General features: G+C 42.3%; 1 protein-coding gene across 6 annotated transcripts in view; it reads left to right on the top strand.

The window, feature by feature from the left end:
- The window catches only part of gse1.L (Gse1 coiled-coil protein L homeolog), a 296035-nt gene that overhangs the window by 250251 nt on the left and 26183 nt on the right, over nucleotides 1-19601 (top strand). The window contains exon 1 of one of the 6 annotated variants that reach the window (XM_018257976.2): nucleotides 7416-7572. The exons of 4 other annotated variants lie outside the window; for them this stretch is intronic. In XM_018257976.2, the coding sequence (XP_018113465.1) occupies nucleotides 7566-7572 (7 nt within the window). In that variant the 5' untranslated portion in view covers nucleotides 7416-7565. Of the gene's footprint in view, nucleotides 1-7415; nucleotides 7573-19601 lie in introns of those variants that run through there. One more of the 6 variants, XM_018257979.2, reaches the window with a different exon arrangement.

Raw genomic sequence — 19601 nt, 5'->3', positions numbered from 1 at the left:
CATTTAAATCTTGTTAGGTAATATCAAAAAACATATGGTTAAAACTTGTATGTAGGTGGATGCAATTGTAGGTGGATGCATTGTCTATATTTAAATTGTTGGATGCTCTAAAGTTACTGACAATTTTCAGGTTTTAACAAGGTACCATGCCTATGAAAACCTATGCCCATAGTTAATTGTCTCTTGGAAATGTGGCAGCCTGCCTCCTGCCAGCATCGAATTATGGTTCTGATCTTCATTGGTTCAATGTCACTTCTAAGGGCAGGGGCACATGGGCAGATTCAGGGAGATTTAGTTGCCTGGCGACTAATCGTCTCTTCTGTGGGTCGACAATCTCCCCGAACTGCCTTCCCCCTGCTATAATGAGAAAACACCAGCGCAATGGTACTCGCCGTGCTTCGATTTACGAAGTTGCCTCACAAGGAAATTTCGGGTGACTTTTGGAAATCAAAGCTCCGCAAGTGCATTGGCGCAGGCGATTTTTCATTTTAGCAGGGGGAAGGCAGCTCAGGGGGGTTGTAGCCCTGCAGAAGAGGCGATTAGTCACCAGGCTACTAAATCTCCCCGAATCTGCCCATGTGCCCCTGCCCTAAAACTGGACACTTTGCGACCTTATAGGGAAGTGCAAAACTGGATCATTATCACCCTCATAACATCTCTATGACTGGTAGCAGTTCATGGTAACCGTGCGGCATAGTCGATGTGTGGATAAACTGCAGAGGATCTGACCAAATATGGCAGGAGCTCAAACATAACATATACAAGGCAAATCATTTTGATAGGGTTTCATTAAAGAGTAGAGATGTGCTAAGTTTCTCTGGACTTGCTAGGGCACAACTGTGCTATTTAAGGTATTGCAGTTACGATAATCCATTATTATAACTAACCCTATTAAAACCTTCAGCCCTAAGCGCCGCAGGAATAAGTTAAGAGGATTGCTGTTAGGAACCAGGAACAAAAAGGTTAAGTGCTTGTGTGCGTATGTATGTGTAGTGTAAACACAGTGCATTTTGTACAAGCTTATGTCTGCAGTCTTGAGTTAAACCTAAAGCCATATCCTCACACAGGGTGTGAATAGGGCCCGTCATCAGCTAATCCCTAGTTTATGGCAGAGTCCGTGGCTTTCCATCTCCCACAGACAATGCCAGATCCGTGTTTACCTTGCAGAGTATCTCCCACACCCACTAGATAAATACGGGCAGGCGCATCGCGGGTTTCGTGAGCCACAGAATGTCTTTTGGGTGCTGTAAAAATTAGCACATCTTGCCAGCAGCACCCTCCTCCCTCCTCTTTCTGAAGCAGCCCTGTGTTGTATTAACAGTTTCGTTGCTCATTTGTAGTACAATAGAATGATGCGTGGCCAATTAATACTGGGTGCTGTGCAGAACACGGTGCTGCTAGGGAAACTGCTCAGAGCGAATGGTGTGTTGATGACTTTGGTCTAGATGGGGATGTGGTACATTAAGGCAGTATGTTCCACACCCCCCCCCATGTATACTGTAAAAGCAGGAACTCAAAACAGAGGCTTCTGTCTTTGTTTAAATGCATGCAAATGCAAAAGTTTGTTTATGCTTCCTTAGGTGCAGAGCAACATGCAAATTCTAAACAGTGTGTGTGTGTGTGTAGTGGGGCAGGTAGCCAACGTCAGCTGTTTATATGCTACAATAAAGAAACAGATAGCAGTATACACACTTAACCCCTTCGATTTTTACTTCTGCCTATCGTGTATATTAATCTTCTTGGGAGATATAACATTAAATTCTTTGTTGAATTCATTATTTAGTAACCTATGGCCTCAGTGAAGAGTCATGTCCCACACCTGCCCTGGCACAGTATAGTACAGACATTCATTCTGAGAACCCCTATGAATCTGCTCACAATGGAATGCACCTGTTATAAATATCAGACGCTAAATTACAGATAGGGCATGTATTATATGGAAGTGCAGTATCATAAAGGGTACATGAGTGGCTTATTCTGTATTGCATGAAAGGTAGCCTTGGGTCAATATATACTATCACGTGAATACAATCATTAATATTTGCAGCCATACTGTATGTTTTTGAATATTCTTTTAGCATCGAAGAGGTTAATTTTGCTGTCCATTGATCATACTGGAAAGTGCCTTGTTAACACACCCTGGTGTGATAACCTTGTGAGACCTCAAAATATTTCACTGGGAGTTATCACTAGGGTTCAGAGCCAAATCAAACACTGGTAAATGCACACAGAGTGGTGTCATTCTCTGCAGTTTCCAGTCAACCACTACTCATGTGTAAGACCTTTAACTATCCTATTCACAAAGCATATTTACCATATAGTCCATTTCATTACTATGAGAAGAGCCTGTTTCATGCACTATATTTTCTCTGTTACAGAAAGTATCTGTAGATTACATTGTAAATTGCACAATAGGTGTTGTTTTAGTTGTAGCCCGTGTCCAGCAGTTCATTCTGATTGGTCAACTGCAGTGATGGCAAAATTCTAATTGGCTGGCACTCTACTTCCGGGTAAAAATGCACCTGTTTGGTGCCGTAGTGATACAAAGTAGACTATGCTTAATTGCTCTCAAGAGAGAGGAATTTTCAAGTTAGAATAAGAGGTAAGCAATATGTCAGCTTGTCTATAAATGTATAAAATATAAAAATGCAGAAATTAAATGTTCAGCTCATACAATACTTTCTCTTCCTCCACCCACTCCACATCACAGTTAAAAGACCACACAGACATCAGCGCTAAAAAAGGTAACCCCCCCACACGTTATAAAGTTATAAAAAACTATTGGGGACCAGGGCCCCCCCTTTAAGTTAAAAAATATATATTGTAACCAGGGCCCCCCATAACGTGTTTTTTTAAAAAAAAAAAAAAGCATTGGTGCCAGGGCCCCCCTTACAAGTTAAAAAACAAATTGGGGCCCCAGAGAACATTTTTTTTAAAAAAACATTGGTGCTAGGGCCCCCCTTACAAGTATAAAAAAACTTGGGGTCCCAAAGAATATTTTTTTAAAAAAACATTAGTGGCAGGGGCCTATAGAGTATTAAAATAATACATTGGTGGCCAGGGGATTAAAAAAATATAAAAAACACACATTGGTGTTCAGAGGAATTGAACTCGTGGCTTCAGGACTTCAACTTTGCCTCCTTTTTGTGACTTCGGGTCCTTTCACCACTTCAGGACTTCAATTACGTCTGTTATCGTGACTTCGGGTCTCCGTGGCTTCAGTCTGTTCGCCTCTTCGGCTTTTTCGGTACTTCCACATTTCCACTGTTCGGGACTTCGGAAGGAGGCGGCACGGCTTTGGTGCTGTCAAGGGGGCCCCGGCTCTTTCGAAAAGTTCAGCACTGCCGGGCCAGGTACACTTGTACCCCCTGTGCCCCCCTGATGGCGGCCTTGTGTATACCCATATCTATACTAACAATAGAATTTAGTATCACACTAGCCTTTATGATACTTCATTTTCCGAAGTTGCCCGAAGTCTCCCCAGTAGCTTTGTGTGCCCCTGCCCTTATGGGTAAAAAGGCACTATGCTATTTGTCTATAAATAGACCGGTTGACCTATGTTGGTGAGTAATTTTGCTGGAAAGATTGAAACAGTACACTAAGAAAATCGATTTTCTACTGGCATATAAAAGGGTTAGAAGGATGGAGAAAATGGCATTGTTTGTGCCATGGTGTAATGCAGGGCAGATGACCCAGGCCCTAAACCTGACACCAGAACAGTGCCATAAAATTGATCAGGCCTTTTACACTTAGTGCTCAGCTGCCCTTGTATGTACATACATGTTTGTGCTGCTCCCGGTTCTTTCTTACTTGCCCTGTGAACATACTGCATTGAATTCATAGACCTCTTAAGCAATTCTATATTGGCAAAGTAATTTATCACTAAAAGAAAGCGATTACCCCAAATTCCCTTCAAATCTCTCTAGATTTTGTTAGCTACATTTTAACCCAGGCCTGTGAAAAATGGGTAAAGGGAGAGGTCTCTGCTACCCGCCAGCATGATTCATGCAAAGAGGCTCCCCTCCCATCCTGCTAGAGCAATAAATAGTGATTTTGCCATCTGCACACTTCGGAGCACAGACTTCTGATAATTGATGTCAGACATCTCCCTCTCTGGCCATATTTTACAAGGTAGCATGAGTTGCCAGAAACTCCATTATTCTGAAAATCATAAAATGTTTAAAAAAAATTAGTACAGGGTGTTCAGATGTGAACTGGGAAAGGGATCTGCATATGATACTTTAACCACTGAGCTGCCAGACTAATTGGAGAGGCAGAACTTAATTATAAAATACAGGACTAAACAGGAGCAAAGGCCTTTAATTATTGTAGACAGTAGTCTGGAGAAAATTTGATACGTTAACCTTTTTTATTGTAGATAGAAAATACAGTTCAGAACTGGTGCTCCTGGCCATTTCCAGCTCTGTTATTTAGAAAGTTGATCTGCTGTGCTTGGTGCAATTTTCCATTCTTTTATAAGCCCCTAACAGCTCAGAGGGATTTCTCTTTTGTTGGATAGGACAATATTTGGAACATAGTGAAAATGAGGCACAGATGTTGTAAGACTCGATGCAAGAGCAGAGTATAAAAAAAATCTCTGGGTGCCTTTGCCTACTAATGAATACATCCATGCCATGTAACCTCTATAGTTGAACGCACACATCTTATCACCCCCTCTATGGAACCTTTCATGGACAATGCCCAGAGCCAGGCTTCTCCTGTGTGGCTCAGTTGCTAGGCCTTGGCCACTATATCTAGAGCATTTGCTCAAATATGGTTTCTGCAGCAGTCTGTTAGAAATCTAATCCTGGTAAAGATTGTGCAAAAGACATCCTCCCCTGTCCTATTTTCTTTCTTTCCTTTGGCAGAAGAGCGTGTGCTTTTAGACAGAATGTACCTAGTGTCAGGGGAAATGATGGAGTGCCACTCGTCTAGCAGTGTAAGTACTACTGTGCGGTAGATATATCAGGAAATGTGCTTTGTGGTGGGAAGTGGGTATATATAACAGGATCTTATACAGGCTCACACTTATGAGAAAGACATTGGATTGGCAGGCAGGCAATACTTGTTGTATTCATGGATTTCATATGCATGATAGATTAGATCTCAGCCATAAGGGTTTATAGCTTGCTGTTCCTGTGACATGCAAAAGCACAAGAAAATCCCCTCATCAGGGAGTTTTACAAAAATGCATACTGTCCAATTAAAAGCACAAATAAAGCAACTATTTGCTGCCATCAAGTGGCTAGCGGTAGATCTGGCATGTCATGTCTTGCACTGCCAGGGAAATTTTGTTTCTTTGGTTTTCAGTATTGTGCAATTCCCTCTGGTGTTAGGATGGCCCCTGTAAGCATTTTATATCAATGACCACCAGTGAATGTGAAGATTTGTAGTTCAATGGCAACAGTAGGAAAATGAGATTTCAGATGTTTGCCCATCCATGTTTCATAGAGAAAATTAGCTGACACTGGGGATACAGAAAGTGTCGTTAAGTAGCAATTAGGCATGCATGTAAAGAGTTTCCATCCTTAAGATATGTCTTTATGTGGAAAGAATGAATTTGTTGAGAGTTTGGAGGGTATGTGCAGCAATTAAGTTTGCTTGTTATTGTTCCATTTATTGCCAGGATATAACATGACAAAGGTAGTAAAAAGCAGTTGCAGTGAAATGCTCTCCACAAAGTGAGTGTGTTGAAAGGTACAGCATTTGATTTTCATAAGATTCTTGCAAATATTTCTGCTGTACGCATGAACCCTTGGCTATAGCATGTAGTGTCCTGATCACCACCACTACTTGTGGTGTGGACAAAATCAAAATGCTGTTCTCGTGAATGGAAAGTACCACACATTATTGAGCAATAGTAGTGGGTACTTTATAACCTGTGGCACTTTCCAAGTGAATAACACATGATTGGAGTGAGTAGTGATATTTTAGTTGCCATCAAAATCCTGCTTGTGCCAAACCCTGTAACTCCACGGGCGATTTCGGTGTGATCGGACGCACTGCATAAAAAACGCTGGCGTCAAGTCGGATGTGGCGGAAATAAGGTAAGCACAGGAATGTTGGATGGTGTTGCAGCGTTTGTCCCGCGCAAAGCGACTGTTGGATGCAGACGTGCATCTCTTTCCATCTCTTACCTTATTTCCGTTGCATACGACTTGACGCCTGCGTGTTTGCACAGCGTGTTGGATCACGCCGAAATCGCCCGTGGAGTTACTCCCTTACTGAAAGACTTAATTTCACGCACCAGTAAGGCTGTCGGCCTGTGGTGGTGCAGGTGGTATTTTGCTTGTTCTTTGGCTAATGCCACTTTGTGACTGTGCCTTTGAGTATCTCTACTCTTGGAACACATACTGTATATCCAAGGCTGTGGAAGTACTACCAATAGCTCCTCACAGAGGCAGGCTGGCCATGCTTTGAATGAATGCACACCTATGTTTTAAAAGTGCAGTAAATCTGCTCATGGAGTAATGCATTTCACCAATTTCTTGGTATACAATTTTGTCCCGTTGCCATGTAGTCTTATAAGAGAAAAGGCAATCTCTATGGGCAGAAGATTCTACCTATCAATTCTTCACTGCTGACAGGTGCCACAACACCTCACCGAGTGCCAGGCCAAGAGATAACACTGTAAGATGCCTATCCATAGTATCAGCAGTTTTGTTTGACTTGGTCCTAGTGCATCCCTGCTTCACGTAACAGCTGTTTCCCATGTACCTTTTCTTTGGGAAAAGCTTCTTGTTTATTCCTCTAGGACCAGGGGCATAACTACAGAGGAAGCAGACCCTGCGGCAGGATTTATAGGGGGCCCATGAGGCCCTAATTCATATACAGTTTCAATAAATATTGATAAAACTAGTCAACCTCTAGACATTTTGGGGGCCTGAAAAATTATTTGCTGTGGGGTTAGGATTTTCACCTGGCTGGTAAAAATGTTGATTGATGCCAATGTTATTTATAGGTAAAAACCATAAAAATATGTGAAGGTTGATATTTTTTCCGAGAACAGGTGGCAACCCTATGCGGGGTCCAGTAATATCTAGTTACGCCACTATACAAAATGGAAAGAGCTGTTTCCAGTATCAGACTTAATCAATGTGCTGTGATTTCCAGTGAGCTCCCCAGAAGCTGCACCAGAGGCTGGAGCAAGCCAGGCAAGAGTTAACAGACCACCCAGGCCAAGCACTGCTCTCCCTGCTGCTTATTTATCCTGTTTTGACCCTGGCAGTGATGCAGCAGAAAGGGTTAAGAGAAGCTGTTTGAAGCCTAATGACTGCTGAGAGAGTTTGTGTATGCAAGCAGCTGAAATCTGATCTCTTTTGTCAGTCTGTTATGGCCACAGGTTTGGCTGAAGGCGGCTTGGTGGTGGGGGAGAGGTTGTGCCTCAGGAGCAGTTACAATGGGTGTTGCAAAGCAGCAGGTGTTTGTGGGCTATGAGCCTGGAGGCTCCTCCTCTTCTCTGGGTCATCTGTGTTGGGAACTCCAGAGCCAGATAAGCTTTAGGAGACATGCACATGTGGCTGCCAATGTATTGTGGGATGTAACATGCAAGCTTTTCCTCTGACATGAAAGGTGGGTGTTTATTTGTTATAATGTGCTGCTTATTTCTTAAGAGAAGTGCCTGCAATTAATCTGTGTTCTGTGGGGGACCTTTTGTTTTGCTCTTGGCTGTTGAGTGTCGCGTATCTGTAAGGATTCCAGGGATGAGAGGAACAACCTAGTCGGATGCTATTTCCTCATCTGTGTTTATTCACCTAGAATTGGCATATACCATGAGATCGGTGGGACAGGAGGCAACTGTAACTAGAAAGCCCTTTCTCCTATTACTGTATTGTAGTGCATGCCATAATATGGGTTTGTTATGCATTTATAGCTGGCTTTATTTCCCAAGATCCTCTGTGATCATGGCAAAATCAAAGCAGCCGTTAGCGTGTGGAGAGGGTTCATAAAATGCTTGCAAATGTAGTCTGTGCCAGATATGAACTGGTGCCTTCTGGGTTGTGTTAAACTATTACTGAGAGTTATAGTCCTGTAAGAGCTGGAGGGCAACACTATGCTAACAAACAAGGCACACACAGAATTTTGAATGCCCATAACGACTAGCTCATTTATTGCCAAGGCATATATGAGGTGGGGGAAGGATTGTGGTTGTTCATCAGATACCCCTGAGGTCAAAAACATTCAGAAAGGGGGAGGTCTCCCAAGCAGCAAACGTGTGTTTTTGTTCCCTTAGCAATTAAAGTGTTAATTTATCAGTCATCCTGACTGCAGGCTTGTTATGGATTTACCTATTTCTATGCATCATGCTGTGAACCAATGGCTAATGCTATCCCCAGAATGGCAATATGTTTTTGCCTATTGTGACGGAGTACTTCTACCCTGGAACCACAAGGATTATCACCGTGAATTATGGAAAATCATATTCTGTTGCTCACATAATATTGTAGATTTACCAGTACATTTATAGAAAGGCAATGCCTGGGCTATATCTGCTGTACATGAAATCAGGAACAGTCTATGGCTGGCTTTGGGGATTTTTTGCTACCAATGCCTTAATGCTTGTTTGGCAAGGAACAGTAATGGCCTTATTTGCAGCTTCAGGAGGTTGTTATGGCTCCCACGTGGACTGTAGAGCTGGGACTGCATATCCTGGGTCTCACGGGTCTGCTATTCCTAAGCCAATAGTCTGTAGGTGTTGCTAATAACCCTTTAGTTCCCAAGACGAAGAAAATCAGTTCCTCCTATCCCAGTAGCTGGATACCTTTGATAAATGTGTTTATTCTCTATCTGTAACTTACTGCCTGACTTATCTCAAAGCAGTAAGTGGGTATTAAAGGAAAAGCCCTCTATGTAATTAGGGTTTATTTCTAATATATTTTCCCAAAATTAATTTTAAGTAGTTCTGAGCAAGCAAACTTGTATTTGTTTTGTGGCTGGATGCTTCCATTGAAGAGCCTTCCATAAACACCAACTGCAAGAGCGAAAGCTTATGTCTGCTGAAGATGAGAGTAAACAAATATGGCAGCTCTTCCTTGTGTGTGAGGTACTTTTACCTTGAGGCTTTGTGACATTATAAAGTGCAGCTTACTGGACTGAAAAGCTAGCTTTATTTCCCAGTGTCCCGAGATAATTGGATAATGCTGTTGCTGACATCATGGGAAGGCTGTTTCTGATAGGCCGCAAGCCTGCATGATGCTGTTGACATCATGGGAAGGCTGTTTCTGATAGGCCAGAAGCCTGCACGATGTTGCTGCTGACATCATGGGAAGGCTGATTCTGATAGGCTGCAAGTAAACAGCTGTGCTTGTGATTTTGTATATGGAACACAAACCTTTGAGGCACAAAACCCATTTCATTGGCAGTTGGAATTATGTGTTATATATTGGAACTGGCAATTTTTTTTTTCAACAGTATTGCACCTTACTGTACTTTATTGCTTATCAGATGAGCTTTTTAGCACCAGATATTATAGGGCTGGCATAAATGTATATCACAGTGACTGCTTAGTGCTTCTGACTTTTCAAGATGCTGAACATCAGGTAAGATTGTTGGAGGTACTCGTACAGCTCCTTGATACCACATGGTTTATCCCGTGGCTCAACAGTAGCACATCTGACTCCAGATCAAAAGATTTGCATATTCAAATAATGTCAGGGTCAGTTGCCATTTCATTTGCTAAGTCAAGATTGCCTTGGGAGTGCCAGATAAAGGGGTTCTCACAGAAACACCACATGGTTTTACCCCTTCTTGAGCACAAGTTGTTCACTTGAGCTTGATGTGGAAGATTTATACACAACCTAGGTCTGATCCAGTGATTATTGCACCTTTAGGAAGAGATGCCTCTTGGCACTCACTGTAATGTTGTGAAGGTTCCATGCTGGCTTTGCCATTGGCTGCTCTTCAGAGTCACATATTTTAGCATTCCAGTTTGTTGTGTGTGCAGAACACTAACTAGTTTAACATGTTTTATGTATATATATCAGTAGAATATCACCTTCTGTTGGTGAAAGATTGTTCTGCCACACTGATTCCCACTGTTATGTTCTATTAGATTTTTATGTAATACTCTTGAGTTGTTTCCTTTAGTTTGCTAAGCTTTCTTACTCACTCTAAACTGCTAAACCATGTTAGACATCCTGGGGTTGATTATTTGGCCCATGGCACAGTCAGTCAGTTATAATATATACAGGTTCAACATTTGGCTATTCGTGCAATCGGCCCGTGGTCCAAACCAGCAGGTAAGGGCTATTCCACACGGGGAGATAGCCTTGCGTTTGCGGTCGCGGCGACAAAGCGCCGCGCCAGTCGCCGCGACCGGCGCAGGCGACAGTTTTGTATGGGCGCCTATGTAAAAACGCCTGTGCTAACCACACGAGGCGATGCGCTTTTCAACAGTCGCCTGAAAATGCCTCGCCAGGCTTTTTCAGGCGACTGTTGAAAAGCGCATCGCCTCGTGTGGTTAGCACAGGCGTTTTTACATAGGCGCCCATACAAAACTGTCGCCTGCGCCGGTCGCGGCGACTGGCGCGGCGCTTTGTCGCCGCGACCGCAAACGCAGGGCTATCTCCCCGTGTGGACTAGCCCTAAGAGCAGAGAGTTAACAGCAACTCCTCTCATGTTGGTATCTTCCTATTCCATGGCCACCTATTAACTAGTTAACCTCTTATTCACTAGCATTCTTCCACATGACTCTTCCAGTGCTTCATTAGGACTCTCTGGAAGTATGAAAAGTGGATTATGTCTGAACTTATTTCAGCTTCAAGCAGGGAAACTGTAAAATGCCTGTAAAATGCAGATTTATGGCTGACGTGAATGCAGTAATGGCTCCAGGCTATGGTTCTCAGCAGCCTTGATTGGTGGCTTACACACTAAGCGTGATCCTGAGCTTTCATTGTCCAGGTAATTGAGGGCAGGGAGCTAGGACAACCCTTGCACTGTATAGATGTATCAGAAGCTGTGTTCATCTGTGTAGCTAGAAAATATACACTACTGACCTGAAATAATCAATTGTTCTCCCTCCCTCTGTCCTGCCTGCAGGGCACATCTCAGATGCCACAGACCTGCTGTGTCTGTTCTCCTGATCCTATTGTGGAGAAGTTAATTGGAATGTGTGTGACAGAGAGGGGTTCATCAGCCCCCCTCCCCTCCAGAGATAAACAGCTACTGCTCCACCTCTCCAAGCTCCTCTGTTTCCCGTTGCATGCCCTAAAGGCAGCTAACCCTGATCTCCCACAGCCACATTCATTAGTCAGTCTCTCTTCACTTACTGATTCAAACTGCTGAATTTTTTATGTACTCTACGATTATGCATTATAGTCCTGCTATATATCTATATATATATATATATATATATATATATATATATATATCTATATATATATATCTATATATATATATATCTATATATATATATATATATCTATATATATATATATATATATATCTATATATATATATATCTATATATATATATATATATATATATATATAGATATATATATATATATATATATATATATATATATATATATATATATATATATATATATATATATATATATATCCTGCTCTGCCCCAAGCTTACAATCAAGCTGGTAACGCGTGAGGCCCAGACATAATGTCATTTCACAAGGAATTGATACAGGACATAGAACCAGGATATCCTTCATAAAATTCTGTTACAGTGTACACAAAATGTATCAGTACAGAAATGTGTTTGGTTTAATAGTTCATCCGGTACAAGAGGTGTTGAATGCAAACAAATATGTTTTAGGGGTCTGGCTGTGAATGTGTTAATAGGTTTGCAACATCCTTCCACCCCCCCCCCCAGCCTCTGTAGTATGTGCTGCTGTCTCTGGGCTAATCAGCACCTCTGTTCTCCAGAGTCTCTCTCACCCTTTGCTTGCCCTTATCCCTCTGACAGGTATTGATCTGCGCAGATGTCCCTAGTGATGTTGTAAGACATGGGGAGCTTGCTTTTAACCCCTTATCCGCAGAAAACCCCTTTGTTAAAACAAAGAAGAAAGGGTGACTGCTGTGTGGGTGCGACTACTCCAAAGGGTAAGTCCACACGAGCTGGGTCGGGGGCGACAATCTCCCCAAAACTTGCCTGCGGCAATTCACATGCAGCGCTTCATTTTCCGAAGTTTCCTTGTAAAGCAACTTTGGAAAAAAAAGTGCCGCATGTGAATGGCCGCAGGCGAATTTCATTTTAGCCGGCGGAGGGCAGGGGGAAGGCAGCTGGGGCGACTAATCTCCCCGAATCTGCTCGTGTGGACTGACCCTAAATCAGTGCAATGCAAGCAATTAATCTCTTATAGACTTACCATGGAATCTCTGTGTGTGCCATCTTCAACTAGTGGCTTCTGGGAAACACACAGCCCAAGTTATGTCTGAAAGGTATAGAAACATTGTTTTTGCTCAGGAAAGGTGCATGCATACTGTACATACTGGGGGTATTTCATTGTTCTGCACACTTTCAGGGCACAGCTATAATGCATTCCTGGAGACATATTAAACCTTCAGATACAAGTTTGTGTATGTTGCATGAATCTGTGTATCCAGTATCTTTTCTGTGTTACAGCTGTCATGTTACACCTGCTGGTATGTTGTGCTAGCACTAATAATAACAACTCCTATAATGGCTAAGGCCAGTCATTGTGAGTGATATCTATAAACAGTGAAAGGAAATGACATGAGGCAGTGTTCTGTTCAGTTAGCATGTTCTAGCATCTTCTGCATGTTCCATGAACCTGCCACCCACAAGCACTACCTGATACCTGACATGGCACAGGAGAAGCTGATTGCCTTTAAAGGAAAACTTTACCCCCAAAATGAATATTTAAGCAACAGATCGTTAACATCAAATAAGTGACATATTAAAGAATCTTGCCAAACTGGTATATATATTTAAGTAAATATTGCCCTTTTACATATCTTACCTTGAATTATAATTTCATGATGGTCTGTGTGCTGCCTCAGAGATCACCTAACCAGAAATACTTCAACTCTAAGAGCCAGGGCACACGCTTAGATTCAGGGAGATTATTCGCCCGGCGCTCTTCTTCAGGGCAACTAATCTCCCCGAACTGCCTCCCGATGGCTAGAATGTAAATCGTGAGTGGGATGGCACTTGGAACGTTTTCCGAAGTCGCCCCGAAGAAGGAGATTTGTCACTAGGCGACTAATCTCCCTGAATCTGAGCGTGTGCCCTAACCCTAATGTAACAGGAAGAAGTGTGGAAGCAAGTTTTTCTAAAAAAAAGTATATTATTATGAAAATGGTTTATTTACATAAAGCAGAGTTTTAGATATGAGTTTATAGAGACCTACATTGTTAGCTTTCCTTTAAGGAAGCTTAGGACCGGTAGGTGAATCAAGGTTTGCAGTCTTTTGCCCTTATTTACCAATGTCCATGTTTTAACTTGCCGGAAGACTTAAACTATGGGTTAGTCCTAAGAATTGTTGTTGGGAATGGGTGTGCTTTAGCGTATTCCAGAGCAGTTACAAGGAGGCCATGCCCTATATGTGTTTGTCCAGTGCGGCTGCTCTGCTAACTGGCCAGAGTTCTAAGGATGGGTAAATGTCATGTTTCTTGATAAAATCGTTCTTTTTTGACATTGAAAGTCATGTGATCATACAACTGCGTTGCTTGGCAATGAAATTGCTAGTGCTTGCTCAGACAGTTCTTTTTGGGGCCAGTGGAAGGCATTTGGGGGGGGGGGGGTTTGGGCTGCTGAAAAACTCAGAAGGTGCAGACCCTGAAATTTCCCCATGTGCTATTGCCTTAATAGGTGATGGGAATAACTTTAAGTATGGCAGATGCATAATTGTAGGCAAAAATACAGAAAGACCATGTATTTGTAAATTATGCTGATAGTTACATAGTTAAATTGGGTTGAAAAAAGACAAAGTCCATCAAGTTTAACCCCTCCAAATGAAACCCCAGCATCCATACACACACCCCTCCCTACTTTTAATTAAATTTTATATACCCATACCTATACTAACTATAGAGTTTAGTATCATAATAGCCTTTGATATTATGTCTGTCCAAGAAATCATCCAAGCCATTCTTATAGGCATTAACTGAATCAGCCATCACAACATCACCCGGCAGTGCATTCCACAACCTCACTGTTTAAGTCTTCCATCCCTCTAACCAATTTAGTTGCACGTCTCTGCACTCTCTCCAGCTCATATATATCCCTCTTAAGGACTGATGCAATATATATGCCTGCAACTAACTGTAATGGAGTAGTCTATCACAAAACACCACATACATGAAATTAGAATTAAGATGATAATATTCAATACATATTGTTGTCCAATTTAGTCATTTTTAACCCAGCCAGATTCTTGCTCTGTATATAGGACAAACATCATTAGATTGTTCTTATGATCTGGTCCCTCTGATCTAATAATTGCAATACTCCTGTTTGTTATAAACAAACATAAAGCTGTAAGTAACAGTTTTTTATATTGAAATTATCATTTATAATTGATCTGTCATTTATAAATTGTGGCAAGGTAAAAAATCTAGTCTGTCATCACCACAGATGTGTGACCCACCCCCAGGGCCAAATGTTAAATGATCAAACCTGCTCAATTTAGCCAAGTCTATTTGTTAAGTCATGAGGTCAAGCAACTGGATAGAAAGTGTTCTGGTAAGAGACCATTCACTTTAAAAACCAAGAAGAAAAAAAACAAGGTGAAACTTGGCTACTTGTTGACAGGCAAATGCGACATGTCCTGTAAGTAGCCCACGGATGAACAAGCCATTTGCTATAATGTGCAGGATAGTGGACACCCCCACATGCAGACACTGTTGTCCAACCAATTATCTAATGCTCTTGCACAGAAGTGAGAGATGGGTGGCCAGTTTGATATAAAAACCCAAAGAAGCAGACCTGCTAGTGGCATCCTTTAACGTGTGTATGGCCAGTTTTAGCAAAAATTAATTGGTAGTAATCTACTCTTTCCATCCCCCTAACTTGTCAGCACTATGAACAGAGATACAGTATATAGTGCCAAAGCATTCCAGGATGAGGAAAGCTTGCTAGAGGCACTCTGCATAATGACTGCATGCACTGTCTGCTGTGGCATCATCTGAGAGTCATATGAGAAGTCGGAATAAGTAGGGTATGCTGCCACTGCAATTTTGCCTCTTCTTCTAATGTGTAAATAATAAAACTAGTTCTCAAGCTGAACCATTAGGCAGAAGCTAAGCGCTTGTGCAAGTGATTGGCAAAAGGTTGCAGAAATGTGATGTGAATGGGATGAAGAAGCAGCAACTAAAGGGAAAAAGCTGGAAGAACTACTATAGATATATACCATTACAGCATGTAACCCATAAGCAGGGTCGGACTGGGCCGGTGGAACACTGGGAAAAAAACCCGCTGGCCGCCACAGACCCAGACCCCTCTGCCCTGAACCACCTCCTCCTGGTTCTGAAAGGTTATGAAGCGTAAAAGGTGAGAGTGGTGGTGGGAGGCAACATGCGTTCGCCAGGGGCCACAGAGTGGGCTTTGCAGTATAAGTGGGGAGGTAGAAGGGGGCCCCGAGACAGTCCGACCTTCCCCTGTAAAGACTCTTACACATGGGCGTTTTGCCCTGCAGTTAATTTTCCGGTGTTCCGGGGCAGGGGAGTGCAGAATGAAACACGGCCCATACTGACACAGCCGCATTCCAAGAGCGAACGCAGGTGGAACCCATCATGTTATGTTCAACCTTTGGATGTGCATGTGTCAGTATGGGCCGATAAGAAAGAACAGGCTGCGTAAGAGCCCTAAAGCTCGTAACTTGTACCAACAGGACAAAAAACATATTGCTCGTTTTAAGGGAAAAGTGTATATATATCATTTTTTCTTTTTTTGCACAAAACATTTCAAAGCATAATTGCACTTAAAGAATATGGCTAGAAATGTCATTCTATATTCTGAACTTATTGCACAAGCCCAAAGGTTCTGCATCCCCATAATAGTAATGATCCAGGCTGTCAAAGTTGTGCACGGGGAGGGTCACCATCTTGGATTCTGTCACAAATAGCCGTAACTCTGCACATGCTCAGTGTGCTCTGGGAGGCTTGAGACGTTAAGCTTAGGGGTTGTCGCAAATCATGAAGCAAAAAAATTAAGTTCACTTGTCATGTAAGCTAATACTACAGGACTGATTATTAAATTCTGATGCTAATTGCACTTGTTTCTGAGCTGCCATGTAATTAGAATCTGAATTAATTACCAATTGGCCTTGTATCATGGCATTTATTTTCAACAAAATCGGTACATTGTGAGTAGGTCCCTGAGCTCATGTAACTGACAGCAAAACCGAGCATGTGCTGTGAATGAATCTATGATTGGCATCTTTGGAGGTGCAGATCTTCACTGTTAGGGACTGTGCTTGCCTTGTGCTGGTACAGAACCCCAAAACATAACATGCAGCATTTTAACCTACTACTACTCCTCCTCCTTCTCCTCATCCTCCGTCTTTAGTTTTAGTTCTCTGTTAAAATATTAGTGGGAGCTACCATTACTTACCAGCACTCCATCATCTCTGTATATTAGCATAAATGCAAATTTAATCACCATGGCTGATTTTTTTTTTTTTGTAAGGGAAGCAAGACACTGGGTATTTTGGTCTACTCTACTTGTAGCCACAGTCAGAATACACATTACCTGTTGTTCATGCTTGACCTGAAAAGAAAGTGCAGTGGTTAGTGTGTCTAATCACTAATCACTTGCAATAGGCACAACAAAACTCTTAATGCAACAGTTTGCCCATAAATAGTAAATTAGGCCCTTTATGTGCCTGTATGGTCAGTCTGCATCTGGTGAAAAGCCTACCCAGAGTGCCGCCTAGTGGTGAAAACGATCCAATCAGAGGGAATATAGTTGAGCTAAGACTGCTGTATATGGAAACTGGTACAGAAGCCCTTTGCATTGAGACAATTAGTTGTTTTGCAAGAGAGCTTTAATGTTTTGCTTGTGATATTCTTTATTTAATAAGGACGAACATGGCTGTACACACTATAGCTTTTGGCCAGGTTCTTATTTGGTCCCAGTATTGGTTATTTTGTAGGTTATGGATCTTTAATTCTTTGGTGCGTAGCTTGTTTTGAGTAGCACAGCGAGGAAAAGAACTGTTGATTTTCATTTCTTACTATTCTTTCTTGCCTTGCATGGCGTTCCTGAGAAATGCATTACTGGGATGCCTGGCCTTTAGGATGGCAGTTTTTGGCTGGCACTGAAACAGAGTGTTAATGAAAGGTATTACAAGCTGTCCTGGCGTTCCTGCGACTTAGCTGTGCTCATGCTGTGTTGCACATTGCTGGATATCATTAGCCAGAAGAGAGGAGAAGAATGAGAGGGTGGGTTAAGGGGCGGAGGAGGGAATGGTGCTTGAACTAGGACCCGGCAGAAAACCCCTTGAAACTATTAGCTTGTAATTACAGAGAAGGGAGGTAGTGGGCCTGAGGCCTGGTGTCAGAGGAGCTGCGGATGAAAGGAGACAGTAATTACCAAATCGGCAGGAGGCAGGCAGAGTGCTGATTAGTGATTGCTTTTGGAGGGGAGAATGGCTGGAAGAAGAGCAGGCGGAGAGGTGTGGCTAAGGCACTGAACAGGATTGACTATGTACATATATACTTTATTAGTGTACTGCTGCTAATTAGCAATGCATTACTGAACCGCTTATCTGAGAGGGGCACATAAGGCGTTCTCAGCTGCTAACGAGCTCAGAGCAATTTTCCTTGACTCTGCTATATTGGGTTTTGACACTGATCAGCCCTTGTAGTTTAGGGGTGCCGATTGTCAGGGACTGGAAGGGCATTTAGTAGGTTCTCCTCCAGCCTGGTTATCATTCTCCTTTTTTAGTGCCGACATATTCAACAGCGCTTTACAGAGCTTATACATCGTTCACATTAGTCCCTGCCTCCAGGGAGCTTACAGTATAGGAAATCTAAACCGGAGTACATGCTAGAATCAAACCCAGGACCCCAGCATGTAGATGAGTGCCACCATAGACTGATATCCCCAGTTTCTTTCCCATACCATCAAATACTGGGATGTAATACCATGCAAAACCTTTCCACTCTGCCAGGTGTGTCCTGCAGCTGCTGAACTACAGCTCACTGTATCCCACCAACATTTAAAGGTTGTTTTGTTCTGGGAGTCGTATCTCAACAATGGCTGGATATAATTTGTTCACGATATCTGTATTATCTTTTCAACAGAAAGGGATGGCTGCTGCCTAACAATAACAGGGTTAAAATATGCTTGAAAGGAGAGAGAATAACCCGTTAACCCAACTAATCTATGGCCAGCTTAATAGTCCTTTATTAAACCCACAAATCCACCTTTTAAGGGATTTTACAGACGAGCGCTGCCCTGCGTTCCGTTTTTATGCGTTCAGCCGCAGGGGAGCGCAGGAGTAGACGCATTTGGTTTTCAATGGGGCTGTACTCACACAGGGGCATGTAGGCGCCGAACGCAGGAAAAATGCAGCATGTTGCGTCTCAACCTGTGCAGCTTCAAACGCTCATCTGTAAGAGCCCTAAATATTGCTATCCCTTTAATAAACCTTGTTCATGCTTATCTTGGTCCTTCCATTCCCCCCCCCCCCCCCCCCGCAACCTAATGAGGCTGCTCAGGATTTCCAGCTCTCGCTCCCTTTCACTAATCCCCTCTTAGCTGTTGCTTCTTCATTTAGCTCTTGTAGGTTCATAATCCTCTAAAGCTGCCATGTGTTTGCAGTGCTCTCTTGTGGTCATTAAGGAGACTTCAGGGACTCCTTGCAGGTAATGGGGCAGTAAATATTAACCTGTGACATTCCAGCAGTTTTTATAATACAATTCTCAGCATTCCATTTGAAATCTAAAGGATGCTACTGCTACCAGGGTTTTGGTATAATGCTTTCTGGCAGGCTATAATCTCTTACAATTTTAACATACAGCGCCGCACAATATGTTGGCGCTCTAAAAATACATGTTGTTAATGAAAATATAATCACGTACGGTTGCCACAGTTTTTTTTTTTTTTTTTTTTTTACTAATGTGGATGTTTGGAGATCCATTACGCACATTATTTAAGTTGTTTTTGAACACATGCTCATGGATAACATATAAAGCAAATTGCATGGTAATTAGGCATTCATTTTTCCATACTAGTAAATAAAAGAATAAAAAAGACTGATCTGATGTTACTACTTGGGATAGTCGAAAGTAAATTTCTCTTTTGGCTAAAGCCCTAAGCCAATTAACAAGGCTGTATATATAAGCCTGTGTGTGTGTTAGATATGTACCAATGGTGTCCCTGGAGCCCTAGCCATGAGAAGACTTTTCACACCATGCTAAGGTTGTGAGATAGGAAAATCACACAGACTTGCTTTGCATGTTAATGTTAATAGGAGTTCCATTTTGCATGGATGATTCACCATGACAAGTGCACCTGAACCACTGTCATATAAAGATTAATGTTCTGAAAGGCTCTGTTCTCTCTGGGAGAAGTCTATAGATAACCTCTTCGGTGCTGGCATTCTCTAAAGCTCACACCACCAATGGAATAATCTCAGCCTTGAGTGTATTCTGCAGGAGCAAACGTATGTAGA

The sequence above is a fragment of the Xenopus laevis genome, chromosome 4L (genome assembly GCF_017654675.1).
Source record: "Xenopus laevis strain J_2021 chromosome 4L, Xenopus_laevis_v10.1, whole genome shotgun sequence".
Taxonomy (NCBI): domain Eukaryota; kingdom Metazoa; phylum Chordata; class Amphibia; order Anura; family Pipidae; genus Xenopus; species Xenopus laevis.
The sequence above is the reverse complement of the archived record's forward strand: the minus strand, read 5'-3'. Positions and strand labels throughout refer to the sequence as shown.